Below are 27,962 nucleotides of genomic sequence, written 5' to 3'. Positions count from 1 at the left end.
AGTAGGTGCAGATATAACCTCAGTTCCAATGCTTTGCTGGTATGACAGTGTTCCCTCGACTTTGAGCTAAAGTTGAAGAGAGGGATCTTGGGGTACCTATTTCCTGATAAAATGCATACAGAAACAAGCTATGTTCTTCACTTGAGGGCTAGAGGGGTCCAAGAATCAGAGAACTGATCCCATAATCTTCTTACATATTTAATTTTATTCTATTTATTTTTCTATTTCTTACAATTATTGCTATCAATTGTAAGCATAGCATGCCATATTTCATTTTTAGTAAGAAAGCTGTGTCTGATAACCCCCAGGATTGGATATTCTAAAGCAACTACAGGAGCCTTTTTTTAAAAAGGTAGATTTACTATCCATCTAATTGTATCAGTGCTGGGGAGTTTACATTATGTTCTTTTCTCTGAAAGTGAACCACTGATCCCAGGAGCAGCCTCTTGGGGGGGTAGGTAACCACAATCACTCACACTGGCCACTCACAAGGCACTTTCTCATCTGCTCTCTTCATTTATCCTTGCAATAGCCTTGCCACATAGGCATCATCCTATTTTTGCTAATTTAGGGTTTTTTGGGTCTATTTTATGTTTGAAAATTTGAAAATTTCCCAGGATCTAATACCTGATACCTGGGATTAGAAAAAGTCAAAAGGAAGCCATCTGAAATTCACCGTTGGTTAGTTGAGGTTTGTTCTCACCTGGAACCTGGCCTTTTACAAGCAGGAGCCACTCACTGCCCCCGTGTGCTCCCCCAGGATGTGCAGTACTCCGACATCGACTACATGGAGCGGCAGCTGGACTTCACCCTCAGCCCCAAGTTCGCAGGATTTCCAGCTCTGATTACTCGCATGAAGGCCAACGGAATGCGGGTCATCCTCATTCTGGTTAGTCCCTCTGCGAATGGGTGGCAGTTGTTGGGGAGACTGAATGGGCTTTGGTGGAGAAAGCTTTCTTTTTTTTCTTTTTTCTTCCTTTTTTTTTCTTTTTCTTCTTTTTTTTTTTTTCTTTTTTAACAGTAAGTGGACCTTTATTTAAAGACATTAACCCACAAGGGGAAAAAAAATGGAAGTGACAAAAATGGCAACCAAATTTAGAAGCTGAGTGTCTGATGAATGTTGAATGAGTTAACAGACCTGAGAAAGGTCAATTCTAAAGTAGCACTGAGGAAGGCTGGAAAGCATCCCACTTTATGTTGCACATCCCCTCTAAGGCTCGGATATTAATGAAAAGTGAAAGGAAGGATGAGGTGGGGCTGAAAAGAGAGGACAGTTATACTTTCTTGCCTCCCAAAAGATTGAAGTTTCATTCTTGCAAAGAATCAGAGTATCTCTGGACTGGGGAACACCTAAGCACAGCTGTGTGTGGCAATGCTGATCTGAAAATCACTGAGAACTTTCAGTTACTCCTCTTCTGCCTTTTACTTCTCCCAGAAGACACTGGAAGTAGGCAAGATATAGGAAGTAATCTTTGAAGAATGAGACCAGTGAGAGAAAAGACCTAAAGGTATTAGCATCAAAGATTCCCAAGAAAATGGTGTAGCTATCCACACTAGAATAAAAACCGCATTTGACAAGCCTCACACACATATTAAAATTTCAGTCATTTATAGTGTTTTTTCATACTTTTTAAAAAAATTTATTTATTTATTTATGATAGTCACAGAGAGAGAGAGAGGCAGAGACACAGGCAGAGGGAGAAGCAGGCTCCATGCACCGGGAGCCCGACGTGGGATTTGATCCCGGGTCTCCAGGATCATGCCCTGGGCCAAAGGCAGGCGCCAAACCACTGCGCCACCCAGGGATCCCCTGTTTTTTCATACTTATGAGAAGATGGTGAAGGCATTTGAGGACCAAAACATTATAAATTATGGAACATCAACAAACTTAAAAAGCAGGTTAGAGGAAGTAGAATTTATTTAGGGAGAACATTTCAAGAAACTATTAGAGTATCCTCAAAGAGATAAAGTATTACTTTCATGAATTAGAAAATAATAGAACAGAAGAGATGGAAAACTTAATGAAAAGAAGATAAAATAGAAGCATTCTCTCAAAAAGTAAAGCAAAAGATAAAGAAAATTGGAAAGAAACGAAAGTAGGAGGCCCAATATCCAAATAATAGAAATTTTAGAATGAGCAAAGAGAGAAAATAGAGGGGAAAAATTCATCAAATAAATCACTAAATAGCATTTTTCCAGAACTGAATGATGGGTTTTTAGGTTTTATTATTATTATTTTATTTAAATTCAATTTGCCAATATATAGGAGATGGTGAAAGGGACTATAAGGGAAAGGAGGGGAACTGAGTGGGAAAAATTAGAGAGGGAGACAAACTATGAGAGACTCCTAACAAAGGGTTGAAGGGGAGGTGAGTGAGGGAATGGATTAGCTGGGTGACTGGCACTGAGGAGGGCACTTGATGGGATGAGCACCGGGTGTTATGCTATATGCTGGCAAATTGAATTTAAATTAAAAAAAAAATAGAAAGCTTTCTATTGTATTTCCTTCTGTGTTACGAGTGTAGAAGTTGAGGTTCAGTAAGAAAGATGTATTTCCCAGGATTCACACAAGCACTGTGGTTTGCGCGAAAGCTGATGCCTTCTTTTTGGGAATTCTTTTTTTTTTCTGTCCTGAGCTGTTCTCTGGCTTTGGACTTCTCCCCAGATCTGTGCTTTGGTTTCAGGACCCAGCCATTTCTGGTAATGAGACGCAGCCCTATCCTGCATTCACTCGGGGTGTGGAGGATGATGTCTTCATCAAAGCTCCAAATGGTGGAGGCATTGTCTGGGGGAAGGTACGGTGTGAGCGGTGAACCACTAAACTCCAGCCTGGGGGCTGGGGTGTGTGTGTGGTTAGTGTGCATGTTGTTTTGGGACCTTTTCCATTTGGGTTCTGAGATCAGAAGTTCTCGTTCTGTCCTTCAAAATTTGTCAACACGCTTAAGGAATGTCTAGGGAATGTGTAGATGTGTGTGCATTGTGGGATCCACTTCCCTAGACCAAAATCAACTATTACCACCCACAATCATGGTTTATAGTTTCTTAGGAAGTTTGTAAAGTAAATTATCTAGGGCATTGCTTTTGAACAATTTTCTCTCCACAGGTGTGGCCTGATTTCCCTGATGTCGTCATAAACGCATCCCTAGACTGGGATAGTCAAGTGGAGGTAAAGGGACCTTCGGGGATGCGGGTGAAGTGAGGGTGACTGTACTTGGGACAGTGGACATCCCTCAGCCATGGGAGTGGGCCTGGTGAGGAATGCACTGAGGGCTTGTGTCCTGTGTGTTCATCTGTGCGCCATCACTTTACATATAACATTTTACTCCGGACTGGGAGGCAGGGATTATTATCCTCAGCATAACCAGGATTCAGAGAGCTTAAATTACTGCTCTATGGGTTTGGGTGGCCCATATTTTAAACAAAGTCTCCACACCCTGTCTGTAGTGTGGGATCTTTGGATCCACTCTCCAGATTAAAATACAGATAGAGCTTTATTACTTGAAGGAGATAAAGAGAAGGGGGCAGTGTTTAAAACTTCCTCTTTAGCTCCTCCCAAGTGACCTGACACACAAATGCAGTTTTCAAGTGATTTCCTTAACTATGGAAAACACAAGGGTGCTGGTTAGACATCTCTCCCCTGTCCTCCCTTCCCCAGGGGGAATGAGACCAGAGAGCCTGCTTGTTGCCTTCCAGCCTGCTGACAGTGCATCTGATGTCTTTCAAGCTGCAGTCCCTCCCTGGCTCCTACTCTGACTCTGAGTCGAGCTTAAGAAATTGTCAGCCAGAGCTTGAAAGTTAAGCATCAAGTGAGATAGTGAGTGCAGGGTGTTTGTTGCTACCACTCATGTTGACACAAAAAGGACAGTCCCCAGATACCTTCCAGATGCTAAGCAGGTGTCTAATGCATGCTAATGTCTTTTCTGTGCACTCGTTATATTTCACATAAGCCGCGAATGTTATTTTGGCTCTGTTTGGATTATCTATCACCATGCAGTACAGGTGTGTGCATGAATTATGATATAATTTGGGGGAGGACGCATAAACTATATGTCATTTTTACAGCTGTACCGAGCTTATGTGGCCTTTCCTGACTTTTTCCGTAACTCCACTACCACATGGTGGAAGAGGGAGCTGCAAGAACTATACACCAACCCCCAGAATCCAGAGAGGAGCTTGAAGTTTGACGGCATGTGGATTGTAAGTGTGTGAGTTTGCATCTGTGCACATGTGGGTGGGCATGTTTCTATCTTTGTGTTGCTAAGCTTATGGATCATGACCTTTAATCAAGAGGGATGATAATCATCCAAGAAAGACTTTGGACGCATCAAATTGCAGTTCCTCCAATCAGAAGTGGAGCATCTCTGATATTCCTCATATCATATACCTTGCCCGAAGTTCCTGCTGTAAAATGCGAGGTGATTACTAGGAATTTCTTGGACTTGAGCCTTGCCTCATACCTTGAGGGAGATTTTTTTTTTAATCCTCTAGCCAATCATTCTTGAGGGCTTCATTGATCTTTCTAGTCAGTTCTCAGCTGGATCTGATGAGTCTCCCTGGGCTGATATCTATGGGATTGCTGGAAGGTGAATGATTTATTCACTGCTTCCTTGTCTCTGAGTTGGCAGGATGTAATGATTTGAAAAAGTAAGCTATATCTGTGTTTGACATTTCTAGGATATGAATGAGCCAGCAAGTTTTGTGAATGGAGCAGTCCCCCCAGGCTGCAGGGATGCCACTATGAACCACCCCCCCTATATGCCACGTAAGAGCCCTCGGTCTCCTTTGTTGGCAGAGCCATGGCTATGAGGAGTGACCTCAACAAGAACCCAGCAGCCAGGGTTTATCCTGACTGTTCAGGGCATATCTTAACTGGCACTGTGGTTTTTAGGGGGAACAAAGACATACATGCGTCAAGTACTTTATCCAGTTGAGTGTGTATAAGTTACTGGCCCTGTTGAGTGAGTTTCTCAAATTTGTTCAGAAAACAAATGGGTGGGCTCAGTTGGTTAAGCATCTGCTTTCAGCTCAGATCATGATCTCAGGATCTTGGGATCGAGCCCTGCATGGGGCTCCCTGCTCAGTGGTGAGTCTGCTTCTCCCTCTGCTTCTCCCTCTCTCTCTGCCACTCCCCCCTCACTCGTGCTCTCTCTCATGCTTTCTCTCTACTCAAATAAATAAAATCTCAAAAAAAAAAAAAAAACAACAACAACCCACTTAATATCAGTTATGTCTCCAAAGGATTCTAGAACTACGTTTCTTAATTCTTCAGGCCTCTGTGAATTCCTCCACAGGAATTTGTTAGGCCCCCAGTGGGTGGAAAGTAGTGGCTCCCCCTTATCATGAAGTCGATGGACTTTGGTGTTATACTTGTGTTCATATCTTGGTTCCAGAAATTATATTTACTATGAATTGTGTGACCTTTAACAGGTTACTTGATATTTCCAAATCTGTGTTTTAAGTTGTGAAGGGAGGGGCACCTGGGTGGCTCAGTGGTTGAGCATCTGCTTTGGCTCAGGGCATGATCCCGGGGTCCTGGGTATCAAGTCCCACATGGGGCTCTCTGCATGGAGCTTGGTTCTCCCTCTGCCTGTGTCTCTGCCTCTCTGTGTCTCTCATGAATAAATAAATAAAATCTTAAAAAAATTGTGAAGGGAGATAGCGCTTTTTTATAGAGTTATAGGAATTACATGAAATGACTTACAAGAAAAATGCTTAGACTGCATCCAGTCAAGTAATTAGTTTTTTTTTTTTTAAAGATTTTATTTATTTATTCATGAGATACAGAGAGAGAGAGGCAGAGACATAGGCAGAGGGAGAAGCAGGCTCCCTGTGGGGAGCCCCATGTGGAACTCTATCTCAGGACCCCGGAATCACATCCTGAGCCAAAGGCAGATGCTCAACCACTGAGCCACACAGGTGTCTCAAGCAGTTAGGCATTTGACACCTGTGTTTTCCTCCCCCTGCCCCTGCTTTCTCCTGGAGAACCCTGTAGGGGACCTTATGTTGAAAGCACCTGTGGGTTCCATTGCAGCCCCAAGCCAAGCATGTTCCCATGCCCCTGAAGAGAAGAGGGTCCCATGCACGGGTCTTAAGATCTAGTGTCCAATTCCTTAAAGAGGGGTCAGGGGTAAACAGGAGCAGACATGGCATTTATATCACTAGGTCTTTCTCCTCAGATTTGGAGTCCAGGGATAAAGGCCTGAGCAGCAAGACCCTGTGCATGGAGAGCGAGCAGGTCCTGCCAGATGGCTCACGGGTGCGGCACTATGATGTTCACAGCCTGTATGGATGGGCCCAGACCAGACCCACCTACGAGTGAGTCACGCTCTCCCTTCTCTGGTCCACATGACCTGCAGGGACAGCCAATGACTGAGGAGGTTACCCTGCATTTCCTTTCATGCCCCATCTCAAGGGTTAAGAACATATTAATTACAAATGTGTCACAATGCTTATTTTTTTTAAAGATTTTATTTACTTATTTACTTATTTAGAGACAGCATGAGCAGGGGCAGGAGCAGAGGAGGAGGGAGAGGGGGAGAATCTCAAACAGACTGCTGAGTGTGGAGTCCAATGAGGGGCTTGATCTCATGACCCTGAGATCATGACCTGAGCCACACAATTCTTACATATTAAGGGAACACAAGCATGGAGCCAGGCTCCATGATCATGGTTAGAAGGACAGGTTTAAGTAAGACATGGTCCTAACAGCGAGAGACGATAGTCCTTGTAGAGGAGACACACATGGAGACACAAGCAATGATCACACAGTGCAGCTGATGCTATAATTAAATATAAGAGGTGAAGGGAATACGGAGGACTAGCTCTCTTTTATTTTATTTTGAAAGTGACTCATCTCTGTTGGGTTTTTTTGTTTTAATTCTGCTGAATTAGTGCTGTCCCATTTTGTGAGCTCAGTCAATGAATAATAAGAATTATCCTAAGGAAAGCCTTACAAAGGAATTTATTTTCTTCCTCCGTAAATATAAAAATATAAAAACTTAGTACTTAGTAAATAAGTGGTAAGATTTTGTGGTTACTCATTATTTTTAGGTGATCCAGTAAGTTTATTACAAAGTTTGTCGCAAAACACTATTTAAAAGCACAATTGGTACCATCATTTCTATCATCCAGGGTCAATCACTGGGGACTTCCTTATGGCTCAGATTTCCATATTTCCTCCAGCAATGCAGGAGACATTTTGTTGCTATGCCTTGGGCTCTGAAACTCTGGATGGAGAAGCTCTGTGGCCTTTCCTTTCCTAATCTGCTCCCCAATCACCTCCTTTCCCCCTCCAACTAGAGCTGTGCAGGAGGTGACGGGACAGAGAGGGATTGTCATCACCCGCTCCACATTCCCCTCTTCTGGCCGCTGGGGAGGCCACTGGCTGGGTGACAACACGGCCGCGTGGGACCAGCTGAAGAAGTCTATCATTGGTGTGTGGGCTTATCCTTAGGGTCCTCTGCTGGTGGGAAGAGGGTTAGGCCTCCTTGATAAAGGATTCTTGAGGAGGGAGGAGGTAACAGATCATGAGTCCCATCTCTCACATAGCTGTGTTCATGTTGCAGGCATGATGGAGTTCAGCCTCTTCGGTATATCTTATGTAAGTGTCTTTTGGGTCACTTCTAATCCCCAAGAAGATAGTCACATCTTTCAGAAATCACCAATAAGCTTGTTTTATTCTACCTTGTTTCAGACAGGAGCAGATATTTGTGGGTTCTTTCAAGATGCTGAATATGAGATGTGTGTTCGCTGGATGCAGCTGGGAGCCTTTTACCCCTTTTCGAGGAACCACAACACCATTGGGACCAGGGTAGGATGTTAACTTATAGCTCAAAAGTCTTGTGTCACTAGAAATACAACCTCCATATTTGAGCTACAATTAATTAATATTCTCTGTGACATCCTCAAAACCATCAAACCCTTATGTTTTTTTGTTTTTTGTTTTTATTTGATACACTTATGTATTGTGAAATGATTACCATAGCAGGATTAGTTAACACTTCCATCATCTCACATAATTGCTGTTTCTTTTTTTGTGGTGAGAACATTTAGTATTTATTCTTTTAGCAACTTCCAAGTATATAATAGAGTATTGTAAACTATAGTCACCATTCGATTGTGCATTCGATTACCAGAACAAATTCATCATGTAACTGGAAGTTTGTACCCTTTGACTGATACTTCCCCATTTCTCTTATCCCCCAGCCCCTGATATCCACCATTCTGCTATCTAGAGGAATGTGAGGTAATAGATGTGATAGATGTGAGGTGATATCTCACTTGGTTTTGATGTGTATTTCCCTGATGATGAGCATTATTGAGCATCTTTTCATGTAGCTGTTGGCCATTTGCATGTCTTCTTTGGAAACTGGAAACCAATAACAGGAGAAAAACTGGAAAACTCACAAATATGTGGAAATTAAACAACCAATGGGTCAAAGATGAAATCAAAAGGAAAATAAAGAAAATATCTTGAAACAGATAAAAATGGAAACACAATATACCAAAACTTATGGGTTACAGTGAAAGCATTTCTAAGTTTATCACTATAAACCCCTACATTAAGGAAAAGAGAGAAAGAAAGATCTTAAATAAACAACCCAATTTTATACCTCAAGGAACTAGCAAAAGAAGAACAAAGTAAGCTCATGGTAAGAAAAGAAATAATAAAGATCAGAGGCGAAATACGTGACATGGAGCCCAGAAAAACAATAGAAAAAATCAACAAAACTAAGAGCTGGTTCTTTGAACAGATAAACTAAATTAACAAACCTTTAGTTAGATTTGTTAAGGAAAAAAGAGAGAAGACTCAAATAAATAAAAAATATAATGAAAAAGGAGACATTAGAACTGATACCACAGAAATGCAAAGGATCACAAGAGACAGCAATTATATACTAACAAATTGGACAACCTAGAAGAAATGAATAAATTCCTAGGAACATACAGTCTACCAAGACTGAATCATGAAGAAATAGAAGAGCCGAACAGATAAATACTGAAAAAGGAGATTGAACTAGTAATAAAAAATCCCCTAACAAAGAAAAGTCCAGAACCAGATGTTTTTCCTGATGAAGTGCATCAAAAATTTAAAGAAGAATCAACACCAAGACTTCCTTAAACACTTCAGAAAATTAAGAGGAGGGAGCACTTCCAAACAAGATCATCATTACTCTGATATTAAAGCCAAATAAGGGCCCTACTAGAAGACTAGAGGTCAGTATCCCTCAGGAATACAGATCCAAAAATTTGCAACAAAATATTAGCACACTGAATTCAACACATTGGAAAAATCGTACACCATGATCAAGAGGGATTTTTTTAAAAAAGATTTATTTATTTATTTATTTATTTATTTATTTATTTATTTGGGAGAGAGAGACAGAGACAGAGACAGCGGGAGCCAGGGGAAGGGCAGAGGGAGAGAAAGAAACAGACTCTCTGCTAAGAGAGGAGCCTGATGCAGGGCTCGATCCCAAGACCATGGCATCATGACTTGAGCTGAAGGCAGACGCTTAACCAACTTAGCCATCCAGACACCCTCAAGTGGGATTTAACTTGGTATGTGTGGATGATTCAACATGCACAAATAAATAAATGTGATACAGTACATTAATAAAATGAAAGATAAAGATCATTGGATCATCTCGATATATGTAGAAAAAAATTGACATAATATAGCATCCTTCCATGATGAAAACTCTAACCAAATTGGGCATAGAAGGAATGTGTCTCATCATTATAAAGGCCATATGAGACAAGCCTACAGCTAATATCATGCAAAAGTGGAAGATTGAAAGCATTTTTTCTAAGATCAGAAATAAGACAAGTGTCCATTTTCACTACTCTTATTTAACATAGTACTGGAAGTCCTAGCCAGAGTAGTCAGGCAAGAAAAAGAACTGAAAGGCATTTAAATCAGAAAGGAAGTAAAATTATCTCTGTTTATAGTTCATATGATCTTTTAAATAGAAAATCCTAAAGCTATCATTTAAAAAACCTTTAGAATTAATCAGTTCAGTAAAGTTGTGGAATACAAAACTCAACCTACGGAAATAAGTTACATTTCTATACACTGACAGCAAAATATCTGAAAAAGAAATAAAGCAATGCCACTCACAATAGCATCAAAAATCAATAAAATACTTAGTAATGAATTTAACCAAGGAGGTGAAAGACCTATACAATGAAAACCATTGGACATATATGAAAGAAATTGAAGAATACACAAACAAATGGAAAGATATTCTATGTTCATGGATTAGAATTAATATTGTTACAATGTCTATACTACCCCAAAACCATTTATAGATTCAATGCAATCATTATCAAAATTCTAGTAGCATTTTTCACAGAAATAGAAAAAACAATCCTAACATTCATATGGAACTACAAAACACCCCAAAGAAGTAAGGCAATCCTGAGAAAGAAGAACAAAGCTGGAGGCATCATGCTTCCTGGTTTCAAATTATATTACAAAGTTATAGTAATAAAAAAAAATAAAGTTATAGTAATCAAAATAGTTTGTTATTGACCTAAAAATAGATCAATGGAACAGAATCAAAAGCACAGAAGTAAACCTTTGCAAGAATATTCAATGGAGAGAAGACAGTCTCTTCAAAAAATGCTGTTGGGAAACTGGAAAATCACATGCAAAAGAATTAAATTGGAGCCCTATCTTATAACTCACAAAAATTAACTCAAAATGATTAGTAATTTAAACATAGGGACTTTAAACTGTGAAAGTTCAGGAAGAAAGCAGGAGAAAAGCTCCTTGATGATGTTCTTGGCAATGATTTTTTGGGATATGACACCAAAAGCATAAACAACAAAAGTAAAAATAATAAGTCTAGGGATCCCTGGGTGGCTCAGCGGTTTAGCACCTGCCTTCGGCCCTGGGCGTGATCCTGGAGACCCGAGATCAAGTCCCACGTCGGGCTCCCTGCATGGAGCCTGCTTCTCCCTCTGCCTGTGTCTCTGCCTCTCTCTCTTTGTGTCTCTCATGAATAAATAAATAAAATCTTAAAAAAAAAATAAGTCTACATCAAACTCAAAAGCTTCTGCACAGCAAAAGAAACAACAAAATGAAAAGGCAACATATGGAATGGAAGATATTACTTGCAAACTATATATCTGATAAGGAATTAATATCCAAAATATGTAAGGCACTCATTCAAATCAAGAGCACAAACAATCTGATTTAAAACACATAAACAGGGATCCCTGGGTGGCGCAGCGGTTTAGCGCCTGCCTTTGGCCCAGGGCGCGATCCTGGAGACCTGGGATCGAATCCCACGTCGGGCTCCCGGTGCATGGAGCCTGCTTCTCCCTCTGCCTGTGTCTCTGCCTCTCTCTCTCTCTGTGACTATCATAAATAAATAAAAATTAAAAAAAATTAAAAAAAAATAAAACACATAAACAATCTGATTTAAAAATGGGAGACTAACCACATAGACATTTGTCCAGGAAGACATACAAATGGCTAACAGGTACATGGAAAGGTCCTCATGCTTCAGTGAACCAGATTCCTTAGGGCTTTTTAGATTCCTTTGTTAGTTTAGGCTGTGTTCTACCAAATATATCCCAAAAAGAATGTCTTAGGGAGAAATTTCATCAACTGTCTTTGGAAAGCTTGAGGGACTTCTTTCAATATACTAAGAATTTTCTCAGGCTCATCTATAATCAAATTGATCAAATATGATCTTCATTTGTAATAAGCATTCGGTGACATCCTTAAGTTTCCAGGTCCCAAGGTAATCTCTGAACATTTCTTTTTTCTCCTTTAGAGGCAAGACCCTGTGTCCTGGAATGCAACCTTTGAGGATATCTCCAGAAGTGTGCTGCAGACCAGATACACCCTGTTGCCATATCTCTACACCCTGATGCACCTGGCCCACACGGAGGGCAGTACTGTCGTGCGGCCTCTTCTCCATGAGTGAGTGTCTAGCTGGGATCCCAATGACTAAGGGATAATATCATTCTATGTGATGGCTTCTGGGAAAGTACTTCCAAATTAAATTAAAGACATGATTGCCCTGTGCCATAAGCTTTCCGGGCACAGATCATACATTATAACATCTTTTAGCACAGCATCAGTCATGCCCAAGGGTCCTTGATAAAATGTTACTGAATGAAAAAAAATTCAAAGTGATTATAATACAACATGGAATACTTTCTTTCTAAATTGGGCATATGAAGAGCTGCTGCCTATCTTTTGTAGCGGCTCAGGTCACAGAAACAAGGCCAGATATGAGGGATGGAGATTTGAAGGTTGAAAGCCATTCTTGGATTTAAAACCTGCCATAGTTAAGAAACATGGAAATATTTATAGGTGAGAACATGTCTAAATCCAACCATTTATGGGGTTTGAAGAACGCGACAGAAAGCAAGTATGTATCTGATTAAAGGAGACATAGGGAAATGGTAAAGGAAGCTGTAGAATGCAGCTGGATTTCTGACCTGGGTCTAAACTTAAAGAGTTTCTTTTTTCTTTTCTTTTTTTTTCTTTTTTTGAGTTCTTTCTTTCTTTCTTTCTTTCTTTCTTTCTTTCTTTCTTTCTTCTTCTTCTTCTTTCTTCTTTCTTTCTTTCTTTCTTTCTTTCTTTCTTTCTTTCTTTCTTTCTTTTCTTTCTTTTCTTTTTCTTTCTTTTTTTAATTTAAATTCAATTTGCCAACATATATAACACTCAGTGCTCATCCCACCAAAGCCCTCCTTAGTGCCCATCACCCTGAACTTGAGTTTCTTCAGGGTCTTGGCCTAAGGCCTTTTGGGGTCTTAATTGTAGTACCTTGGTTTCTCTTTCCAGGTTTGTGTCAGACCGGGTGACCTGGAATGTAGACAGTCAGTTTCTGCTGGGCCCAGCCTTCCTAGTCAGCCCTGTCCTGGAGCCTGTGAGTATGGGTGCCTCTGATGAATAGAGAATTAGAGTTCTGAGGCCTAGTGACTAGAGGCAGCAGAAGAGGCCTGGTCTGCTGGAAGTCCTGAGATGTGGTCTCTTATTCTACTTCTGTCTCTCCCTCTCCGTCTCCCTCTGAGTTGAATTCCATTACTTAGGTGCTCTGTCCTCTGCTCCCTAATCTTTAAAACCAGCATAACAGATTCTGATTCCTAGGATAATCGAGAACAAAGAACCTTATGATACATTTGAAGATATAATCATTTCTTTATTAACTAAAATAAGACGAATGGACCAGGTATATCAGGCTATGTTATAAAAATTCATTTCAGTCCTTTATCACCATTAAAAACAATTTTGCAGGATGTTTATACCAATTTGCATAATCTTTTTGTGGGCTAGCCCTTCTCTTCCTTCTATAAGATGTTCTTAGGCAGCAAAAGCCATTTCTTCATTTTTTTTTCTCTTGATATATAGGCTTCTGATTAGAATACCAGCTAATTCCATCCTCACCAAAACTTACTGCACTAATTATAATCCCTAAAGTACTGGCACCATAAAATCTACAAAATGTTCTTCTACTCCAGTCCCAATGAGAGGGTATGAGATAAGTCTATAAGCAAATGATGATTTTTTTTCCCCAAAAGTCCTGATCCCAAAGGGCTTTAGGGAAACTATTAGTTTCTGGTAGGCAACTCTCCCATTTAGGAAGAGGGGAGGCATGGGAGGAAAGGCTTCCCCAGCATTGCTGGTCTCTAAAAGATGAACCTCTGGGTCCAAGACCAACACTATTGTTTTGACCCTTTTACTATGCAAATTGGTTATATTGTCCAGGATGGAAGAGCCCACCGTCAAAGTCTTGTTTGTGTTTAATTTTAGAATGCCAGAAATGTCACTGCATATTTCCCTAGAGCCCGCTGGTATGATTACTACACGGTAAGTTTTTCTGATGATTTATACAACTTGGGAAAATGGTAGTGTACACAGGCTTCAGAATCTGACACATCATCTGTCCGATTCTGGCTCCATAACTCATCTGATGTGTGTGAGCTTGGACAAGTCACTTTTAACCTCGTAGCCTCAATTTTTTCACCTCTAAGTAGGATAAGTGCACTTTTCTCACAGAACTGTTAAAAAATAACACATTTTGTGAGTGTTCTTTATGTGTTAGTTTTTATCTTTCATGCTGGTGTATAATGGCAACACTAGTAAATACTTGAAATTGTGCTGTCAAATGTAGTTTTTGTTCATATCATCCCTTATAAGACTGTAAGTCTCAAAAAGTATTGAGGCCTTTCCTTTCTTGTTTTTTTTTTAAGTTTTAAAGATTTGATTTATTTATTCATGAGAGACACAGAGAGAGACAGAGACATAGGCAGAGGGAGAAGCAGGCTCCATGCAGGGAACCTGATGTGGGACTCAATCCTAGGACCCCGAGGTCATGACCTGAGCCTAAGGCAGACGCTCAACCACTAAGCCACTAAGGTGCCCCTCCTCTCTTGTTATTAAATATCTCCTTCTATAGCATGGATGCTCCAGGAGGAGTTGTTAAATGTAATCTGATGTAAGCACAGTCTTAGGCAGTATATAAAATGCACATGGAGGTATGAGACGCAACCAACCCTTGTGTGCCAGAGCAACACAAGTGCATTTGGAAATGGAAGACGAACATGTCATTCTCTGTTCTAGAACATTTCTACACTAGTGGGAGCTCCAGAGACTCAGCTGAGTAAACAGGGCCTTTCAAAGCAACCGCAAGGCCATATTCTCTTGTAAGGACAAAAGTCGGACTTTGATTCTTGAGGAAGAATCAAAGGAGGTAATTCCTCTCCCTGTAACCAAGCCTACTTTGACTTTTCTGAGGAGAGCAAAGCAGAGGACTCAAAATCCAGCAAAAGGAGAATAGCGGGAGGACAAGAGGCAGAGCATACTCTGGCCCTTTGGGTCAATGCATTTGCAGTGTGATTAGGTGAAAACTGGACAAGAACAATGGAAGTCTTGTTCCTCCTCCTCTTTGTCTCACTGGAGCCCTGAGTCCTTCCCCGACACCTATCCCATCTTTTTTTTTTTCCCTTGTGGGTTGGATCTGTCCTCTAGATGGCCCTGCGTTAGGACTCTGCTGTGTGCTTCCCCAGCTAGGGCCTTCAGTGGGGGAGCAGCCAACTGATTTTAAGTCACCTAGCCTTGGTCCTGAATTTGCATGTTGACTGCTCCATTCACTCACAGAGATTTTGAGTACCCTGAGGTTCGCTGGAACAGTGGAATACATGAGGTGCCTGGGCATGCAGTTTAATTTTTTTTTTAATTTATGATAGGCACACAGTGAGAGAGAGAGAGAGAGAGAGAGAGAGAGAGAGAGGCAGAGACACAGGCAGAGGGAGAAGCAGGCTCCATGCACCGGGAGCCTGACGTGGGATTCGATTCCGGGTCTCCAGGATCGCGCCCTGGGCCAAAGGCAGGCGCTAAACCGCTGCGCCACCCAGGGATCCCCTGGGCATGCAGTTTAAAGAGGTACTCCTTCCTAGGGCTGAGCCAGTGTTTGTATGACCCTGACAGTGAGCACTGCCTTAAACTGGGCCCCCTAGGCATCTCACTTAATTCCACTCTAGTCCCAGCCTGGCCCAGGTGCAGGCCACCTTTTGAGTTTCAGGTGTTAGAATACTGTGACAGCTTCCCATTAAGTGCACCCTGGAACCTGGAGCTGATATTTGCATGTGGTCAACACTAATACTTATGTACATAATCGTAGGCACTACATGAAAGAAAGGGAAGTGTGAGGGCTAGGAAAGAAAAGTATCCTGGAAATTGTTGATTTTATACATGGCTTTTAAACAGAAGAGCTTTGGTTGAGGAAGGAAAGGGGAAAAAAATCACTTAGGAAGGCTCAAGTTGATGGAGCAAACCATTTAGAAAAAAACTAAATTTTGCTGTTAAATTAAAATGGAGATTCTGTGGTTGGAATTAATGAAGAAGTGTCTCCTTGATTAATCTACATGGTTGGCTACCTATTTTGTACAAGAGCAGAGGTTGGCAAACTACCACCCACAACTACATCTGATTCATACCTGTTTTTATAAATAATGTTTTATTGGAACACAGGCATGAGCATTTGTTTATTTATTGTGAACAACATCTGTACTCACACCAGCAGAGTAGAGTAGTTTCACCAGAAGTCGTCTGACCTGCAAAGCCTAAAATACTTAGTATTCGGTCCTTTATAGACAAAGTTTACCAATTCTAGTTCTAGCAGATATACATGGAGTATGAGACCTAGTCCACCATCTGATCATGTGAAAAGGAACAAATTCATTATTCAGTATAAAGAATACAGTGGAATATTAAAACATAGTGTCAAAAGTTAGAGGAAGAAGAGCTGCAGATGTACTGGTTAAAGGATAAAAGTCACCAGGGGGAAGATAAGATTGGAAGGGTATCATAAAAGAAATATAGGGTGCCAAAAATACTTTAGAAGAGTAGAGATACCTCCCCTGGTATAAATACAAACATTGGAGAAGGGCAAACATGGTAAAATGGAAAGTAAAATTCACCATGTTCCGTATCTCCCAACTGCTGGTCCCCCTTCTAGAGCTAATCCCTGTTAACAGTTACATATCTTTGTTGTTGATAAAAATTTGTGCATAGACTAGCATATGTGTATTCTTTTTTATTTACACAAATAGTATCTTACTGTACATACTAAAAGGCTCCTTAATTAATTCACTTAATAATATATCTTGAAGCTTTTATTTATTAAAGAACTTTGAACTTGAACTCTTTGAATTTGAAGCTCTTCCCTATTTTTTTTTTTAGCAACTATATTATATTCCATTGTATGGAATCATTTAGCAAATCACTTTTGTGGATGGACATTTTGGATTTAGGTTTGCCTGCTTTCTTTTTATAAGTAGTGGTACAAGGTTACAGGTAACACCATTGTATGTGTATCTCCATATAAGTTTTGTCAGTAGAATTTCTGGGATTTAAGAATTTGACAGATATTGGCAGGTTGCTTTCTGAAAAGGTTTTATCAGCACTCAATCCCAATGAGTGTTTACAAGAGTGCCAAGCAAAGATACTTAATCAACTGTTCAGTTGATGCAAATTCCCCCTACAAAAGCACTTGGGTTGTCTATTCTTATTTTAGTAGTGTGCTTTTAGATTTTTACCATACAGTCATATCTTAATGGATATTTAAACAGGAATTTATTAGACTACTCTGGTCAGAAACTATATAATGGAAAGCCAATAAGCTTCTGATAAATCAAGTATTAGAAATGAAATCATGAGATTAAACTCACATCACATTTACATAATGTGTAGTAGAATAGAAATATTATTGAAAGAGATAAAGAATTTGGTAGGGAGATAACTTTGACAGTTTTATATGTGTCGAGTTTCACTAGTAGGCAGGATAATCAATGGAGAAAATGTCCAATGTTCATAAGATACCAGAGTGAAATGTCATTAGAGATCATATAATCGGATTTTCTCATGTTATCAGTGAGAAAACTGAAGAAGCTCAGAGATGTAGGACTGAAATTTTTATTAAATCCTGTAGACTCTGGAGTCCTGAGGCAGGCCTCAGGGAGAATGGCATCAGTCAGCATGCTTCCTTCTGACCACTTACCCCTATGGTTCACACAGGCTGAATATGGCTAAAATGAACAAAAGGGACCAAAGTGGAGGAGTGTTATGGTAGCTTTCCTCCTTACCTTTAAGGTAGCAATTATCAAATGGGGGGATTTTTTTGCCTACCAGGGGACATTTGGCAATGTCTGGAGACCTTTTGGGTGTCATTTGTGGTTGAGGTGGGGTGGGGGAGGTGCTACTGGCATCTAGGGCATGGACATGGGTTAAGCATTCCAAAATTACAGGACAGCCCCCATGACAAAGAATTATCTGGCCCCAGAGGTCTACAGTGCTGGAGCTGGAAAGCCCTGCCTTAGATTGAAGAAATATGGAAGGCTGATTTCTTAGAAACTGAGCTTCATGGCTCTGGGTGAGAGAGCACTTCTTCCTGTCACAGGGGAGGCAAGATAAAGATGTTAAACATAAAGGAAATTTAGTGAGTTAAAGATAAGGATTTGTAAAGTAAGTTCATCTTTTTTTCAAGAGAATATTAAATCGTTTATTGATTACACATGATAATGGACAATACACAAGCTTCAATCCCATCTATAATTTTATCTGATACCATAATTCAATTTAGATATATTGCATAGGATGTGCCAACAATCATAATAACCAAATAAACTCCAGGACTTTGCTTGGGTGACCCTTTTAACGGTGAACTCCAGGTCACAACACATTAACTGTCAGTTCAACCACACCAAGGTTTGTGGAGACAATGGCTTCTGTGCCCAAGCAGGTTGCAAATAAATTTTGAGTGGAACCTGGCATCACCCTGAAGGAATTCTAACTTCACACTGTTGGGGTAGTTTACCAAGATGGCTTGAGAGTAGACTAACTTTACACAGCACATTTTAAAAAAGACACATTTATTCAGCGTCATGATCAGACTATTACATTTAGCAATCAACAGCATGGGTGCAAAAAAAAAAAATCTACATTAAAACGCTTTGTTGGAATGCTTTACACTTTCCACAGAACAGAAACTAAAATAACCTGTTATACAATTAGTCACAAATACAGTCCTCGAGTTTTTTGCCCATACACATGAGTATTGTCTAAAACATGCCTTCTTTGTAGCAGCTAGGCCCTGCCACCACTGTGCTTGGCTGAGTTCACAAATCTGTTGTAACCTGTGGCTTCCCTGTCACTTCTCTGGCTCTCCCCTCCTGCTAAGCTTTGTTTCCTGGCAGTAATTAAAACCTTCTGCCACTGCCATAGCTGCTGCTGCTGCTAGAACCGCCATAGCCACCTTGGTTTCGTGGTTTGGCAAAGTATTGGCCTCCACCACCATAGGGGCCAGAGCTTCTGCCTCCAAAATTTCCTCCTTTCATGGGTCCAAAATTTGAGGATTGATTGTTGTAATTGCCAAAATCGTTATAGCTTCCGCCACCTCCAAAGTTGCTTCCGTCATTACCAAATCCGTTATAGCCATCCCCACTGCCACTGTATCCACCACCACCTCGACTGCCACCGAAGCCACCTCGACCACTGAATTCCCTCCACGACCAAAGTTGTCATTCCCACCAAAACCACCTCCACAACCACCACCAAAGTTTCCAGAACCACTTAAGTCTCTTTGGGTGGACGAAGCACTAGCCATCTCTTGCTTCGATAGGGCTTTCCTTACTTCACAGCTGTGGCCATTCACAGGATGGTATTTTTGAATGACAATCTTGTCTACAGTCGTGGTCGTCAAAGGTCACAAAAGCAAAACCTTTTTGCCACTGCCTTGGTCAGTCATGATCTCAATCACTTCAATTTTCCCATACTGTTCAAAATAATCTCTTAGATGATGTTCTTCAGTGTCTTCTTTAATGCCACCGACAAAAATCTTTTTCACAGTTAAGTGGGCACTGGGTCTTTGAGAATCTTCTCGGGAGACAGCCCTCTTTGGTTCCACGACTCTCCCGTCCACCTTGTGTGTGGCCGAGCGTTCATGGCTGCGTCCACCTCCTCCACAGTGGAGTACATGAGGAACCCAAGGCCTCTGGAGCGCTTGGTGTTGGGGTCTCTCATTTTAATTCTCTCTGTCAAGTAGGAATCAAAGCTTTAGTAAAGTTGGTCAGGGTGGGGAAGTGGGAGCAGTAAAAGGAGCCGGAGCAGAGGCAAAGTGAAAGAGAAGGCCTAGAAATGCCATTGCAGGGCATGTATCAAAAGCCAACAAGAAATAAGCAAAAGAATTCCTCAACTTCCTCTAGCACTGCTCTCTGACACAGAAACAGGATGTGGAATGAGGGTAGGCTGAGATCCACACTACGATCTCATGTAGTATGTACGGTAGAAACCCCAGAAGACAAGGGGTGCTGACGTGATGTTGGAGCATCAGGGTAAGAGTCCACCCAGTAGCTGGGTGAAAGTGGAGACGGGTAATACCAGCTGTGTGCTGGAAGGTCATGGACAGGCAGCAAGTCCAGAACAGTAGACAAGCTGTCTGGTAAATGCGTTGTTCAGTGAGGTGTGTTCTCTTACCCTCATCCTGTCTTACCTTCTTCTGGCCCACAGGGTGTGGACATTGGAGCAAGGGCAGAGTGGAAGTCCTTGCCAGCCCCTCTTGACCACATTAACCTTCATGTCCGTGGGGGCTACATCCTGCCCTGGCAAGAGCCTGCGCAGAACACCCACTTAAGGTGAATGATGGGACAAGGCTTCTCCTTTACCTGCCAGTTAGCTTAGATCCTGCGGAAGCCCGCCAATCTGTAAGCAGCGCCCTCAGACCCCAAAGGAATTTTACTAAAGATTTTTTTGTTGTTGGCTTGTTTGTGATTTAACTTTTCCTAGACTCTGCACTCTTTGAACAATTATTAACAACTATTTTAGATTCCAGTGGGTGAGATAATAGGTCTAACTGATAACACTTGAAATGGAAGTCAAACAAGGAGCAACCCAATTCATACTAGTTTTAGAAGACTATCATCTGAGTCTTAATGGACTCTGCTAAGAAAACTATTGCTAAAAAATTGTGTAAGCCACATTGCAATTGATGGCTGAGGCTGAGATTCCTCACATACAGGATTTTGGAAATCTGGACCTAAGTCTACACAATAATTAATAATAGCTAACATCAAGTGAATGCTTGCTATGTGCCTGGAACAATACTAATATGGAGTTTTCTATTTGAAAATCTATTTTTCTTAACAAAAGGAAAAAATAAACTCTGTGATATAAATGCTATTATCCCCATTTCACAGATGAGCAAAGAGAGGCTTCAAGTGGTCACACAGTTTTTAGGTAGTTGAGCACAGACTAAAATCCATGAATGTCTGATGCCAAACTAAAATCTTAGAGCCATACTCATTTGATTAAAAAATTCAGTTAAAAACTAAAGAGCTTAGGACATTTATAAACAGAGCTCACTGTACACGTCCTTAGGAAATTAGCTCATGAAAAAAGAAAGATCACATCAGGATTTTTCTTACAGAACCACTGAATTTGCTGGTAGTTTCTTGTAGTACTTTTACAACACATGTAGGCTTATAAAACCTTAAAGGAAAATTCCCCTACTTCATTCATTCATTCATTCATTCCTGACCTGAAATCATATAGCCACTGGAGACAGAACTAGAGCTAGATCACAAGTCTCTTGAATCCTAGTACCCAGTCTTTATACTATGAAGCACTTCCATTATGTCTCTATGAAAACTCTTGGTTTATGGCTGTGGTTTTGTTTTTAGCTAATGGCTCTTTCCTACCTCATTGCAGCCGTCAGAAATTCATAGGCTTCAAGGTTGCTTTGGATGATGAGGGGGCTGCTAAAGGCTGGCTCTTCTGGGATGATGGGCAAAGCATTGGTGAGTAGGATTGCCTGGGATTCGTGTGAATACCATTGACTAGGGGACAGGCCTGCTGTCCATGTTAAAACAATTCTGCATTCCTAAACATAGCCATTTGTCATTTTAAGTGCATGGTAGCTATTGTATATGATCTGTATGCCTCATGTATAGCTCTGAATCTCTCAGCATTACCCAACTGTCCTAATTCACTGTGTGAGATAGCAGTATGGAAGCCATAGGGAGTTTCTTAGTAGTCAAGTGAGATATACTTCCATATGGTTTACATTCAAGGACACATTTCCTAATTACATGGTTTACTGTCCCAGTAAGAAAGACAATGCCTCTAGCAGCCATGCTATTTATTTGGGGGGATTTTCCATTAGGAGTTTACAGGAACTGGCAAACTCTTGGGAGGAGGCTTATGCTCCATTAGCTCTATCTAAGCCATTTCTGTCTAGTGCAATAATGGAAATAGACTGTATCTGTGTTGCCCAATATGGTAGCCATTAGCATAGGTGACTATTGCACATTTGAAATGTTACAAGTGCATCAGAGGAACTGAATTTATTTATTTAATTGTAATTAACCTTTATTTAAATAGCTATATACTATTAGTGGCTGCCATCTTGGGTGGCATAGCTCTAGAGTGTAGCCAATGCCCTCTGATTGAGTGGTAAGCAAATTAGAAAGAAGCTAGAATATGGGGGAAGAGTGAGCAAGCCCCAGAAGTTGGAGCTAGGATGGGGATGCCTATGCTAGAAATGCTGAGCTTCATATTCTCCATGAACCTGTGGCATACATGAAGGATAAAGTTCAAAAAAGTATTTTCTTGGTCTCTGGAGACTGCATTAAAAAAATTGCCTCATACCTCTCAAGCTGACCAAGATACCAGTGATGTTTGCAATGTGTGTGTACATGCACCTGTGCACACATCTGTGTGCCTCTAGCACAAGGGATCTGGGAATTCTGAGGTGACAAGGAAGGTGTGGGGAATGGTAGATCATGAGAAAGAGAAGCAGATTAAAGAGTGGTGTCAGGAAACTGCATTCTATGAGGGATTCTATTAGCCAGGTGCATCTATACACACTCATTTCAAACACTGTGTAAGCGGAGTTTGGGGGAACATCTGAGCTCACAAAATGGAACTCTGTAAAGAAGAAAAGTAAAATGAGGAACAAAAATCATCCCTACTTTCTCAACAAGTAAGCAATTGGAATTCAAGAGCACAGCTCCAGATCACACTTACTTTGTTGCTCATTTGCAGACACCTATGGAAAAGGACACTATTACCTGGCCAACTTTTCTGCCAGCCAGGTGAGTGTAACTGGTACTGTGAAGAGAGAATAGAGTTCTGTTGGCTTAGTTGAATGCTGGATATCATAGGGCATTACGTACCGCCTAGAATCCCTTCCCTGCTTGTCTTCTTAATTTGCATCTTTCCCTTCCTCTAGACTTCAAATGGACATTTAGTATGCTCTCAGGAAGTTCTCTGTGATTAAACCCATTCATATTTCATCAGTAACTTATTCCAGTTCACCAAGGCACAGACGGACAGATTGTTTCTATGTTATCTGGCCCTTGCTCCCGTGTTGCCTTGGGATGGTCTGCACATTTTGTGACTCCTCTACATGTAGAGGATACAGTTCCTGATAGCTGAACTGTATAGCTGATAGCTCTATAGCTGAACTGAACTGATAGCTCTACATGTAGAGGATACAGTTCCTGATAGCTGAGACTTTTTGTCTCCCTAGAGTTCAGGGTGAGTCTAGAGACACTGCAGGTGCTTAGCCAATGCAAAGCTGGATGATAGCTGGAAGCGGGAGATACAGGGCTGAAATCATACTCTGCATTATCCAAGGGCACAAGATGGGGACTCTCACATTGTCTTAACTTCATGACCTATATTTGTGCCTAAAAAAAGGTTGGGAAAAATTTAAATGGATTTTGTTGTTGTTGTTGTTGTTGTTTTCCCCTCTGGTCTCCTTTTATCTCCAATGGACAGAATATGATGCAGAGTCATATAGTTTTCAACAAATACATCACCGATGCAAACCCTTTGAAACTGGGCTACGTTGAGATCTGGGGAGTGGGCAGTGTTTCCATTTCCAGTGTCAGCATCTCTGTGAGCGGCATGGTGATAACGCCCACCTTCACTTACAACCCTGCAACACAGGTTTGTGACCAGTGAAAAGTCCCTGTGGTATTTCCTGGGTTAATCCTAGGGCAGTCCCTGCCTACTTCCTTTCCAAATGACAGCCTTTCCTGCAGAGCCCTTTGGGAAGCTGTGTTCAGTGCACCAGCAGTGGACAGCATGGAGATGAAGGGGAAATTTCTGACTTATTATCATTGGGAATTGTGGGTCTTGATCCTTTCTTTCCACATATGTTTTCTTCCCTGCAAATTTATATAAAACTGTCTTTACTCCTTCACCTTGCCTTAGAGCTCTACTTCCCAGACAGCTCGAACTACCTTATTCCATCAAATATGACACCATAGTTAGAGTTGTCCCATTATTTCATGTGGCATGAAGAAGGAAAAAAAAGGATTACAAAAGTATGATACAATGCTTTCGTATCATTTAAAATCTCTAAACACACAGAGAGCTTTGCAAATTTTCTCTAAACAAAGATTTTTTTATCATTTTAATGTTAGTGACAATACAGAGGAAAATATTGGGTAGGGACACATGGACATTGATAAATTTGCATTAAAGTAATTTAGACGAGGTAAACTCTGAATGTGAAGAAATATTAGAAATGCCTTGCTACGCCTGGGTGGCTCAGTCAGTTATGCGGGTTAAGCACCTGCTCAGGTCATGATCCCAGGGTTCTGGGATTGAGCCCCCTGTTAGGCTCCCTACTGAGCAGGGAGTTGGCTTCTCCCTCTGCCTCCACCCTTCCCTCTCCCCATGCTTGTAATCTCTCTCTCTATCAAATAAATAAATAAATAAATTATTTTTTAGATAAAGAAATGGGGATGCCTGGGTGGCTCGGCGGTTGAGCGTGTGCCTGCAGCCCAGGGAGTGATTCTGGACCCCTGGGGATTGAGTCCCACATTGGGGTCCCTGCATAGAGCCTGCCTCTCTCTCTGCCTGTGTCTCTGCCTCTCTCTCTGTGTCTGTGTGTGTGTCTCATGAATAAATAAAATCTTTAAAAAAAAGAAAAAGAAATGCCTTAGCCAATTTGTAACACAGATTTTTCTTTTAATATTAAAATTTGTATGTGAATATGGCAAATTACCATCTTATTATTTAAAAGAAGAATATGTGGCATGAATGGGTTAAGGTATTTCTCTGTGCTATCAGAAGCATTGGTGATACATCATTTCAAAAAAATTCTTCCACCAATCTCTATGGGATTTTTTCCAAAGCTAGCAAATGCATTATACAAGTTTTCATCCTCACACTTTCTTGATCTTACTACCAGTCAGGTTTCCTATTTTTTCCTAAAATAATCCTTAAGTGGTTCATAGTCCATCCATTCATAATACCAACAATAGCAATGAAGTTCATGCATGTAAGACAGTAACAATTGTCATGAATCCTACTTAGCTCACAGTAATTCTAAAGCTGTTGACTGCAAGACACATTCTGATTTCATGAATGTTAAATATGTAGAAAATTTGCCCCTTAGCATCAATGCAGTGTGGTGTTTCCAACACTTGTCCTCATGGTAAATGGATCTTTCTGTGTGTGCTTGCTTCTTGCTTTTTTCTGGACTTTTTCTTTCATAATCCTTCCTGATTACAAGGCCTGAAACAAAAGTTTTCCCTTCAGTTTTGTATTTTTTACTTGTTTCCTCATACTTGTGGCTTTCTTCTCAACCAACTTCCCCAACTCTACTAAGAGCTCATAAAGGACTTTGCCCAATCTTGTTGCTGACCCACTCCTGGACTGTCATACTAGCTGCTGACGGCACTCGCAATGACACTTTATGGAAGCCATTTGCCTCGAAAAAAGCTGAACTGTTGGACTTTCACTGGGGAAACACCAAGTCGCTATGGGGGGAACAGGAAAAGGAGAAAAAGAAAGGAGGGTTCCAAGGAATTGAAATGAAGACATCTCCAATTTTCTGTGCAGTTGTTTTAGGGTAGTTGCATTATTTAGGGCCCATTGTCATTTCCCTATCACTGAATAAATTTTGTACTCTAAGGAATCAAGAAACAGCCTCTTCACCTGAAAATTTGGGGGCTGCCTGACAGCTAGGCAATGATTTGTGAAAGTAGCAGAGTGCATGTGAACCATTGGATTGTGTCTGATTCACTTGAGTGCAGGAAATTTCAATTGCCAGATGCCCACTCCTTTTCCTTTGGTTCCCAACAGGTGTTAAGCATTGATGTGACCGGCAGAGATATCAGCCTCCATAATTTCATTTCACTGACGTGGAGAAGCACTCTGAATTTTTAGAGCAAGATTTTAATTATGAATAGCTTTGGAACTACTTCTACTTCATGCTTATAAAGTTGTTGAGTAGTTAATTGGTTCATGCTCAGTGTGGGTAAAATATTTTATTAATTTTGTCACATATTTTTGTCTGTGTCTTGGCCCTGTGGTGTAGGCCATAGGGAAGTGTGGGAAATCTATGGGTTGTTTTTCTGTCTCTGTGTGATTAACATGGTACTGCTGGCTCATCATACAGTATCTACTGAAGATGAACTGGGTCCATGATGAAGTTGTGTGTGTGTGTGTGTGTGTGTGTGTGTAATCATTGAATGGGCTCCACTCTTGCTGAATACATAAGTAAAAGCTTGCCAGAACAGTCCAGGTCCTGGAGTTGACTAATGCCTCAAGAAAGTATCCAGAAAGAACATCGGCTAGTTGGTTCTAGGGCGAGGGGAGCAATAGGCTGAGAGCATGATATGAGGGGAAAGCAAGGAAACACAGGAAGAGTTAGCAGGAAAGATGAGAGGAAACAGAAGATGGTGATAAGAAGCCATCACCACAATAAGAAGAAACCACAGAAGTCTCAGAATAGTAGACTCAGGGGGAAGAGACAAGAAGGGCCAACTCACATGGAAGCAAGAAGATGGGTAGGGCAATGCTTAGCATATGGGAATAGGGGTAAGGATGATATTTAAGCAGGCAAAACTGAAGGAAGGAGTTTGAATGTAAAAAATGTAACTTATTTTTGCAGTGGTGTGCTTCAAGATATGTAAATCATATTTCTTTGCTCTGTGTCTAACATATATAACCACCGTTTACACAAATGTGTACAACTTAAATGCCAGAGAAAAATAAAACAAGCTAATTTACAAGAGATTTTGGATTTTGTGGTATTTTTACCCTGGTTAACCACCCTTTGGGGTTAAGGCTTCTTGCTTAGCAAACCCTTGTAAGTTGGTCTTGTTCTCTGTGGCATCAGAGTTCCTACAGTCTAACCCACTGACAGAATGATCAGATTTATGATTATCCACTCTTTCCCTCACACCACCGGATGGGTTTTTCTTAGGATTCATGTTTGCAGAAGCATGTACTTAGGTGGTCGTTGTTGTTTTAGTCATCATAGCAACTATAACAACTGTTATATCTGGTAAAATGTCTACTGATAAAAACAGAATTTGCAACATTATTAGTTAAAATTTGAGATGGTTAAAATTTGGGATAAAGAAATGACATATTAGTGTTCAACAGGAATATTTACTTGAAATATTCCTTGAAAATGAGTGTGTTGAAAATAAATATGTATACTTCCCTAAGCCTTTTTAAAAAAATATTTTATTTATTTATTCATGAGAGACACAGAGAGAGAGAGAGAGGCAGAGACACAGGCAGAGGGAAAAGTAGGCTCCACGCAGGGAGCCTGACGTGGGACTCGATTCCAGGTCTCCAGGATCACACCCCGGGCTGAAGGCAGCGCTAAACCGCTGAGCCACCGGGCTGCCCTTTTTTCTTTTTTTAAAACACCAAGAATGCATACTATTTTAAAGAAATCCTGTTAAATTAAAATACATTAAATGAATATTTTAAAAATTTAATATAGTAACACATAAGGCATTTTTAATGATCACTTTAAATAACAAGATCTAGCAGTGGACTTCATAATGTCCTAATTTCCTCATGATGATCAGCATAGACAATATTTTGAGATATCTACTACTGTTTCCTAGTGTGATATGAAAATATCTGTGCTTCTATTTTTGAAAGACTCCTGTGTACTGCTAAGACTGCTGTGCTCTGCTCTTTACATTTATAATCTAAGAAAATGCTAAATTTCAGTTAGTAATTAGTAAACAAAGATGTATTTTTCCCGTCAATACTTGCACATTCCCTAAGTTATACTTATACTCCTTGGATTTCTGGGGACCTCGGTTCAAGAATTCCTAGATTAAAGCATGTCTGCTTCTCAGACTTCAGATTAGTGGCTGGGTCCCTATGTGGCTCTAGCATTTTAAGAGTCCCTAAGCCTCAGCTAGTCACATGTTTCTTGAATTCATTCATCCTTTTTCTATTTTTTAAAAGATTTTATTTATTTATTCATGAGAGACATACACAGAGAGAGGCAGACACATAGGCAGAGGGAGAAGCAGGCTCCCTGCGGGGAGCTCAATGCAGGATTTGATCCCAGGACTCCAAATCACGACCTGAGCCAAAGGCAGACCCTCAACAATCAAGACACCCAGGTGTCCCTATTTTGGCTTTTAAACAGCCAGTTCCTTATGGATGTGAA

General features: G+C 40.7%; 1 protein-coding gene across 5 annotated transcripts in view; it reads left to right on the top strand.

Annotated features, from left to right (window-relative positions):
• The window catches only part of MGAM (maltase-glucoamylase), a 93,702-nt gene extending 67,148 nt beyond the window's left edge, over window positions 1–26,554 (top strand). For all 5 annotated transcript variants that reach the window (XM_038559361.1, XM_038559362.1, XM_038559363.1 and 2 more), the window contains 17 exons: window positions 761–889; window positions 2,685–2,795; window positions 3,104–3,166; window positions 4,063–4,197; window positions 4,675–4,762; window positions 6,177–6,315; window positions 7,300–7,433; window positions 7,566–7,600; window positions 7,694–7,810; window positions 11,787–11,935; window positions 12,806–12,890; window positions 13,775–13,831; window positions 20,030–20,154; window positions 21,227–21,315; window positions 22,562–22,611; window positions 23,300–23,470; window positions 25,619–26,554. In XM_038559361.1, the coding sequence (XP_038415289.1) occupies window positions 761–889; window positions 2,685–2,795; window positions 3,104–3,166; window positions 4,063–4,197; window positions 4,675–4,762; window positions 6,177–6,315; window positions 7,300–7,433; window positions 7,566–7,600; window positions 7,694–7,810; window positions 11,787–11,935; window positions 12,806–12,890; window positions 13,775–13,831; window positions 20,030–20,154; window positions 21,227–21,315; window positions 22,562–22,611; window positions 23,300–23,470; window positions 25,619–25,702 (1,761 nt within the window). In that variant the 3' untranslated portion in view covers window positions 25,703–26,554. The remainder of the gene's footprint in view (window positions 1–760; window positions 890–2,684; window positions 2,796–3,103; window positions 3,167–4,062; window positions 4,198–4,674; window positions 4,763–6,176; window positions 6,316–7,299; window positions 7,434–7,565; window positions 7,601–7,693; window positions 7,811–11,786; window positions 11,936–12,805; window positions 12,891–13,774; window positions 13,832–20,029; window positions 20,155–21,226; window positions 21,316–22,561; window positions 22,612–23,299; window positions 23,471–25,618) is intronic.
• The last annotated feature ends 1,408 nt before the right edge of the window (window positions 26,555–27,962 follow it).

Source organism: Canis lupus, chromosome 16 (genome assembly GCF_011100685.1).
Source record: "Canis lupus familiaris isolate Mischka breed German Shepherd chromosome 16, alternate assembly UU_Cfam_GSD_1.0, whole genome shotgun sequence".
NCBI classification, from domain to species: Eukaryota; Metazoa; Chordata; class Mammalia; order Carnivora; family Canidae; genus Canis; species Canis lupus.
Note: the sequence above shows the minus strand (reverse complement) of the source record. Positions and strands in the feature narration are given on the sequence as shown.